Consider the following 8,951-nt stretch of genomic DNA (forward strand, 5'->3'; position numbering starts at 1 on the left):
ACATATTTCTGAAATTCTCAAACCATAACTTTTAAAATTACAGTGTCCTACATTTTCACCATGTTTTAAGAATATAGATACCTAAATGGTATAGAATTTGTTAAAATATCAAAGTCTAGTGGGAGGAGTCAAAGAGAGTAACAATCTGTATTGTTGTTAGGTTTTTCCTGATGGGTATTAGACATATTCCTGCTCTGTATAATAAATTTGGAAGTGCTCCTTCTGTTTCTATTTTCTATCAATATTTTAAGAAGTATTGCTTGTAGGTATTCTTTGAAAGTCTTGTAGACTTCTGCTGTGAATCCATCTGGTCTTGGAATTTTTATGTTAATATCCTCTTGGTTTAGATTTGGTAGATTTTTTTATCAACTTTTAGGGACTTTATTTTCCTTCCATTTGCCCTTTGCTCTGGTGTCTGCAGAGCAGCTCAGGACCACTGACAACCCACTCAGTGCCCTGTGCTGTGGGGGCTGCTGACCAGTCCTCAGTGGCTGGCTGGGTGCTCCAATACTCAGTAGTGAACTGCTGAATGGGTATGGATGGCACCTGTACACCCTCAGACCAGTCTGTAACCTCTGGATGAGCAGAGGTGAACTCAGGAGCTAGCGTAGTCCATTCACCCTGGAATCCCTCCCAGGTCACAACCTTCTCCGCAGCAGCCTGTTCCTCCTTCTCAATCTCCTCTGGGTCCCTGGAGAAATAAAGATCAGGCATAACCTCCATGGGTGCATACTGGAGAGTTCTTCCCCAGGCCAGCATCCACCACATCAGACCCACTGAGTGAGCTCCCTTGTTGTTGCATGGGATGGCAATGTCAACATAGTGCAGAGGAGAATCCATGTTGGACAGAGCGATGGTGGGCAGGTTGACATAAGAGGCCTCTGTGAGGGGCTGGTGGTCATCCCTGGTGTCAGTCACCACTAGAAGCCATGGCTCCCTGAAGCCTGCCTGTATCTGTTTGGTGAAGGTCCCAGGTGTGAAGCGGCCAGCAATAGGAGTGGCTCCAGTGGCAGCAGCGAACTTCAGCACGGCTCGCTGGCCAGTGATCCTGGAGGAGATGACGCTGACGTCAGCAGGGTTCTCCTTGGCAACAATAGCCTGAGCTGCAAGCAACAGCTTCTCCCAGGTCCTCTTCAGATTTATGATGTAGACACCATCACTCTTCCTTTTGTAGATGCATTGCTCCATCTGAAAGTCACCTAAGTGAGTTCCTGCAGCAAGGAAATTGAGGACATCCTCTTCTTTCATCTGCAGGACATTAAGGGCTCTGGGCATTTTGAAAACTTCCCTTTAATTTACAACAGGAATCAAGAACAACACTATATGGACCTCTCCCTGGGCAGCGCAGAAAGCATCTCTGGTAATTTGAAGAATATTCCTGTAAAGAGAGGGAGAGAGATATAGGTGAGATGTTTGAAAAATCCATTAAAAGTGTTGATATTCTCTTGGTTGAGCTTTGGCAGGCTTTTCCCCAATAATATTGTTTTGTGATTACCTAAAATTACATACTATAATATACAGATGTATAATTTGCTCTATAATTAAGGCATTCATTATATATTTATAATTAATACAATAATATAACTATGTAACTATATATTAGGATATATATATGCATATATCTGTTTGTGGGTATCCCAATAGATTGATTCTAAAAGATTTATTAGTGTTCCACTGAAGAGCAATAGATTATCTCATGAAATCCTAATACCAGGCACATGAAACCTGTCTCTCTGAATTGCCAGTCAGGAGAGTCTAAGAGACTTCCCTAACATCACAGGCACAACAAATATTCTCGTAAAGGAAATCATTTAATTGAGGTTTACTTATGGTTTGAGGGGTTCAGTCCATTACCAGCATAATAAGAATCACAGCAGTATATAGGCAGAGATGGTGGTAGAGCAGGAGCTGAGAGGTCTACATCTACATCCAGAGGCAGCAGCTAGAGAGAGACTCAGGGACTCTTTTGGGTTTTTGAAACCCCAAAGCACACACATCCTCCAACAAGGTCACACTCTCAAAAAGGCCACACCTCCTGATCCTTTCAAATAGTGCTACTCCTTAAACAATCTCATGTATGAGTTTATGGTGGCCATTCATATTCAAACTTGCAAAATTACCTCCCAGAGATTGAAGGTAAGATACACTTCAGACACAGGGCTTGAAGGAACTGAACTGGATCTCTCCTGGAAGACTCTTCCAGGAGAGTTAGCTCTCATAATACCAGATGCATCTGTGCCAACTGCTAAAAGAGATAGAATTCACCCAGCTTTAAAGTATGGCAAGATAATGCCAAAGGTGTTTAGAGTGTCCAACTATCTTCTAATTGAACTTAAGTTCCTCTTACTAGAAGGAAATTTGTGCCCGGTTTACCTGGCCAAATAGCCATGCCTAGTGAAACCAGGAACTGTAGAGGAGAGGCTTACTCCTGCCACTTTCCCAAACCAGTGTGATTTCTAACTACTGTATAAATACATAGCCATATATGCCCACATCAGGGTAACTCTAACTCTTTGTCAATCAAGTTTATTTTTTTGATGAAGACAGATCTTCTTAGAGATATACACACTGTATAAAGTGCAATTAGCAACCAACAATGGGGTTCCCGGCTCCACGAGAAGCATTGACACTTCCACCTCTTCATCTAATGTTCAGGGAACATAGAAGAAATTAGGACAGACAGATGCCAGAAGAGCAATATATCTGGTCTGGCATAGTTTCTTCTAAATATGACCAAGAAATTATATCCATGAAAATTTAAAATTGTTGTTATCTAAACAAGACTTGAGCAATGATGCCGTGCCAGTTCACAAGGACCACTACTAGATGAAGTGCTATAGTCAGTTTCTGTTGAGAAGTATAAAATCAGTATTCTCCATGAAGAGACTGGAGACAGCTTCCCCTATCTTCAGTGACGGTATGTGAGAGAATACCCCATCACATGTTGCCAAGCCTAAATACATTTACACACAAGCAATACTAAGTGGAATCAATAACTTACATTTGTGTGAATGTGTGTATGTGTATATGTGTCTACAAGACAATGGAACAATAATATTTTAAAATAAAATGTCGCGAAGTTGATAGGATTGTGTTCATGGACACAGGAAGAGTTTTTGGAGAGACGGTGGGGTGGAAATAATGTAAAACTGAAATGAAACTCTAAAATCATTTAAATAGAAAATAATAGTGAGGAATGTTATATATTATCAGTGACTAAAATATTAATGTGTAATAAGGTGGATTTCACCTCAAAGTTTGGTAAAACACTGTCTGGAGGACTGATTTTACCTTGCCTATGGAAAAAATTTTATTAAATATGTACAAATAAAAACCTGAGATTTGGAACATGAGTTGTTAAAGTGTTCACAGTTTTTTTAATTATCATCATCATTATCATTATTATCATTATTTGTCATTTAATCGAATTACTGGAGTGATCTCACCCCACCCCCCACCTCCAGCTCTGGGTACCATCTCCTTTTTCTTTTTTTTAACCTTTTATTGATGCTTTGCGAATTTCTTTTTTTTTTTTTTTAACACATTTTTATTGAAAGATAAAATAATTCATATTACATCTCATTTTCTATCCCATCCCATACATCCTCCCATTCCTCTCTCCCTCCCACTTTCACCCCATTCCCCCTTCCCTATGACTGTGACCAAGGGGGACCTCCTCCCCCTGAATATGGTGCTAGGGTATCAAGTCTCTTCTTGGTACTCCGCTATCCTTCCTCCGAGTGCCATTGGGCCTCCCCAACAAAGGGACATGGCCAAATATGGGGCACCAGAGATCCTGTGAAAGTCAGTCCCCAGTCCTTCTCATCTCCCCGTCCTCTCATACCCGTCCTTTGCCTTGCAACTTCTGCCCCAAAATAAAACGGACACAAACAGACAGGCAAACAGCAAAAGCAACAACAAAACAAAGCATAGAAAATATCTCATCTTGGGAGCTGAAATATGTCAGTGTATCCCTCTGATACACATCTAGATGTCAATGCAATGGCTCTCACTTGTTTGCCCACCAGGGCAAGCTCTCCATCACTGCTCCTGTTAGGCACCCAATGCACCATCTGTAGGAGGCAGCATCAGCTAATCTGCTCTCACGTGATGGGGCAGCTCATCTGCAACCGTGCCTCCTGTGTTAGCTCCACTGTGCTGCCCAGTCAAAGTGTGAGGCCCACTGTTCCAAGTGTTGCAAACTGTGAGGGACTGCGACAGCTCTCATACTTTCAAACTCTCAGGGCTGCCTGACCTGTGCTTTCCCGATCAAGACCAGCTCTCTGTGTTGCACAGGCTAGGTAGACAGGCCACTCTTGCTCTCTGCTTTCCATGCTCTCAGGCGTGCTACAGGCAGAGAGGGGGCAGGGCTACATTTCCGGCTCTCATGACCCCAGAGCTAACCCTTCTGACCACTGCAGGTAGGAGAGGGAGGGTATCACTCTGACACTCATGCCACCTCACAGCAGATGAGTGGCAGAGTCAGCTCTAACTCTCTCATGCTACTGTCTTCACCTGCACCCTCTTCACCGGCCTAACTGCGCTGACCAGGTGAGATACAGGGCCTGCTCTCCCAAGTACTGCAGCTGGTGAGGGGCAGAGCTCCTCTTGACTCCCTGGCCCTGTTGTGGGTAGCTTCCTGACTGCTGAAGATGGAGAGGAGCAGGGTAAAACACCTCTGAGCCCGTGCCTCCCCAAGGCAGATGAATAGCAGAGGCCAGCCTGTGCCGGGCACTGTTTTCCTCCTTCCATGCTGCACCACCTGGATTTGACTTGATTCGATTTTTATGAGTCCTAGGCATTAGAAAGCTTTGGTTACCAAGCCAGGCAACTAGCAAGGATGAAAAAAGTAGTGCCATCTGCTCTGCTGCTGACTGATGTAAGAACAACACGACCAACAAGGTGTCCTCTCTTTACCCATTGTCAGGGGATCACCGTATTTCTAAAAATGAAACACTACCTACAATCTACATGAAAACATGTTTTATTTTGGACTTATAAAATAATCAACTTAAATATTTTCAGCTTGTAACTACTGTTCTTTAATTAATTTATCTAACTAGAAATGTTTATCATCAAGAATGTTAAGTAAATGTAGGTATTGTTCACAAGGGTGGTCTCAAATCCCCACACTCATTTATTTGTTGCCAATATTGGAAAAAATGCCTATTCATTAATTTATAGCATTTATATGTAAGATATGTTGCATTTTCTGTATAAACGCCTTATATGTAAGTACTACATAGAATGCAGATTAGCAAACTGATGTACTTCCTAACCAATTACGCATAGTGTTACATCAGTATTCTTACTCTCAAAGGAGATGACACATTTTTATAGTAGTGTATAATCCTGAACACAGAACTATGTGGAAGGTCAAGTGAGAAACCCAATTCTCAGAAGGATCCATGGAAATAACTAGCTCTGCCCACAGGGCATGACAGTGCTTTCAGTAGGTAACCCTCCAGTACTGATTAACCATTCAGTTGTGAGATCATTGTTCACCTAATGCCACTGAAAGTTTAGAAGACCTCACAGATTGCTCATGGAAATGATTTAAATTTAGAAAAAGGCAGGGGCATAAAACAGTGACATTTTATACCTTGTCCAATATTAGCAGATGATTAAGAAAAATTAAAGTTAAAATAATTAATGGTAATTGATCAGTTAGTAATGAAATATATTTCATTCCTATCTGGTTAGTCTATTTACTTTGAATACCCTCTCCTGTGGAAAATATCACATGTTCACACCTGCCATTCTATTGTCCTAACAATCATTACTAGGCAAATTAGCAAATAGGCATGTTCCTCAAATTGACTAACATATAAAAATGTAGTCTAAACTTACATGAAATATTAATGAACTACAAACAAAACAAAACATTGTTGCCATTTGTAGATCTCTTAATCATGAATACCATGTTGCTGTTATGAATTTAGATTGAGAGCTTAGATTGAAACCAGAACCTAGACATCTGACTGAACATTTTAATTAAAAGAAGTAGAGATGAATAATCTCGAGAGGAAGTAAGCAGTTGGTGTCATGAAATTAAAAGAAATAAACTTCATGAATAAATACTTATTTCTTTCCTTATTAGACATTAAATCTCCCATTTTTTTTCCACCAACAAGTCAGTATCAGTCATTTTCCCAGATTGCATCCATAAATAATCCAGGATGAATTTTAATATTTAATTAAGCTTTTTGAAATCTGAGGAATGTCATTATTTTAAAAGTCAGTGGTTCTTTTAATATCAAATTAGCAATGTTTCTCCTCAGAACTTTTAAACGTGGAGCTCCACGTTTTGTGAGTTCATCATAAGTACATTAAAGTCTCACATATCTTTTTTAGCTGAAATCATTACTCAATCATCATTTCTTGAGAAAATACTCCAAAACCATAATGAGGTGCCAAAGGTTGTAATTAGATAGGTTAGCAAAGCCACCTAAGTTCTAAACTGTAGATGATTACACATTCCTGCAGTTCCATGCTGTGAAGGTTCTCTCTTTCAGGAAGCTTTAATTAAAGGATGGGATCCTAAAAATAGGGCCATCTAAAACATGTTTGATTATTGGATTGTTAAATAAAAAAATGTGATGTTTTCAATAACCTAAAAGTTCCATGTATTAATACAAATTTAAATCATATTTAGTAAGGTTAAAAAATAGGAATGTAAAGGTAGACAAATTGATCAATGGCAAATGTTTGGTTGATGGGTAGTTGTTGCCATTTGTTTTATAGATTTGCAAGATACATTCTAAATAGTATATACATCTATATATTGGTAAGAGAAGATATTTTTGTCTAGATAAAGTTTGTAAATCATATCAGAAAATCATAAAATTTTTTGTTTAGAATATTATGTCAAACCAAAAATCAAGAAATGAAAATTGTCTTTGGTCATACTTAATATTGCTTGTTTATTGTATTTATATTTTAATATATTAGCTTTTGTTTAAAATAAAAAATATATAAACACAGGTGAAGAATTAAACTGTCAATATTCAATAGAAATTATATTACTATAGTGCAAAATTCCCCAAAGTCATTTCATTATCCATCTATTCGTTACTCAGACAATGCAAACAAGTAGCTTTTACTAACATTGCCATGAGATCCAAATGCTTTGTGCTACTCCTTTCAGTTCTTGCTGAAATTATACATAAACTTGCATGTTATCTTTATTGTTGGAAACTCTCTAATATCTTACATTATATAATAATAGTAAAAGTGATTTTATATAGTAATAGTAAAAGTGATTTTCATTTTGATTCAGTGATTTATTATTTTTCAATTCTCCAGCTGAAAGCAATAACTTTACCTAATATTACTAAATTTAGAAACTCACCTATTTTCTACCACTGGAGAAAATTTGCTAGGTCTGTAAATTGTATTTGATTCAAAATTTAAGACTTGTTAATAATATCCTGGCTTCAAGAGAAGAAAATGGTGATCATCTATGTCACTGAAGATTACCATGACAAACATTTGCTTTTCAAGTCTTTTAAAAACAAATCTATAATATCTGGATGTTCATGCTCTAGGCATTAGCTAATTATAGTATAAAAAAATCAAGAATATAATAAACTTTTTCATTCCATATTGTGTGCGTGTATAAGGTTTCAGATGACCACTTAGTACTGGATAAACAATAAACTTATCCTACTAGGAGTTTTTGAAACTTGTGGTTGTGGTTTTTTTGGTTTTTTTTTTTGTTTGTTTGTTTGTTTGTTTGTTTGTTTTCAGATTTTTAGTTGGTGTCAAGGTTGAGGGATTTTAAAAATATTCATATCATCCCATAGCATGATGCGTTTTCACAGCAGCCTTTGATCTTTGCCTGACCCAGTAGTATTTTGGCTGCCCATTTTCCCAGTGGTTTTCGCTGGATTGGAACATTTATTGCCTTCTTGGAGCTACCCGCTCCATCTTAATTGCTTACTTACATAAGTATTTACTTTGGGTAATTACTTACCACTAAAATCTCCACTGCCTTTGGATTGAACTTTAGACTAGAAATTATTCACACTTTGTTTCAAATACATAAATTTCATTCAAGAGCTTCCATTGTTTGTCTTGTTGTATAGTGTATCTCTCATCTTGTGCTAAATTTACAGCCTGTATTTAGTCATGTTATAGAGAGAAAGATCCTCTTCCCTTGGAGTGGGGTAGTTCCTTAGTGAGGAGACTGTACGTGTTGCTGGCACAGAACGTCTAGTCTTTCCTGACGTCAGTGTAGAGGTAAGGGATAAGATGATAGTATACACTCCATGATTGGGAGGCATTTGGCTTTTCCCATCCCAGAAAATGACGTGAAGCTTTTGTTCAAAAGGAGGGTGGTACTTTAGTTTTAATGATTTAGTTTTAATTATTTTAATAATTAAAATTTCTACACATTTGAATCCTCAAAAATGAGACCAGAGAGGAAAACTTGTCTCTTCCTCACATCAAAACGGAGCTTCTGTCATTCTGAGTTTGGGTTTGGAAATAAAGAAAGAAGAAATATTTAGACTCTTTGCTTTTTCTAAAACTTGGTAGAGTTACTTACGTAACTATATCTTCATTTGCCATATATACTTTGGGTAAGTTTCACATACTTTTTATGATTATTTCTTTCCTAAGAATAATTTCACCACATGTGACAATTCACTTAAAAATGAAGAATTTAAAATTTTTAATTCATTATAATTAATTCAGGTTGTATCTTCCCATTTCTACCCTCCCTCCCTCTTCTGTCCTAATCCCCTCCCCTAGACCTCTAACAGAAGAGGACCTCCGCCACAATCATATGACCACAGCCTGTCAGGGGTTAAATTGGGAGCACCAGGGTTCATGTCAGAGGCATTCCCCACTCCTCCCACAACCATGGAGAATGAGCTGTCCATTGGCAAGATCTGAACATGGGGTCTAGGTTCACTGCATGTATGTTTGTGCAGGACCCCCGGGTCCAG

At 38.4% G+C, this 8,951-nt stretch overlaps 1 protein-coding gene across 1 annotated transcript; it reads right to left on the reverse strand.

Moving 5' to 3' along the window:
• Window positions 1-381: 381 nt before the first annotated feature.
• Window positions 382-1,275, reverse strand: LOC127206955 (40S ribosomal protein SA-like). The gene has a single exon (XM_051166271.1). The coding sequence runs from the start codon at window positions 1,273-1,275 to the stop codon at window positions 382-384; it is 894 nt and encodes a 297-aa protein (XP_051022228.1).
• Window positions 1,276-8,951: the final 7,676 nt, after the last annotated feature.

The sequence above is a fragment of the Acomys russatus genome, chromosome 24 (genome assembly GCF_903995435.1).
Source record: "Acomys russatus chromosome 24, mAcoRus1.1, whole genome shotgun sequence".
Lineage (NCBI taxonomy): Eukaryota > Metazoa > Chordata > Mammalia > Rodentia > Muridae > Acomys > Acomys russatus.

Bases quoted from the DNA above. Each gene is read 5' to 3' on its own strand.
- LOC127206955 (XM_051166271.1), bottom strand. From the start codon at position 1,275: ATGCCCAGAGCCCTTAATGTCCTGCAGATGAAAGAAGAGGATGTCCTC.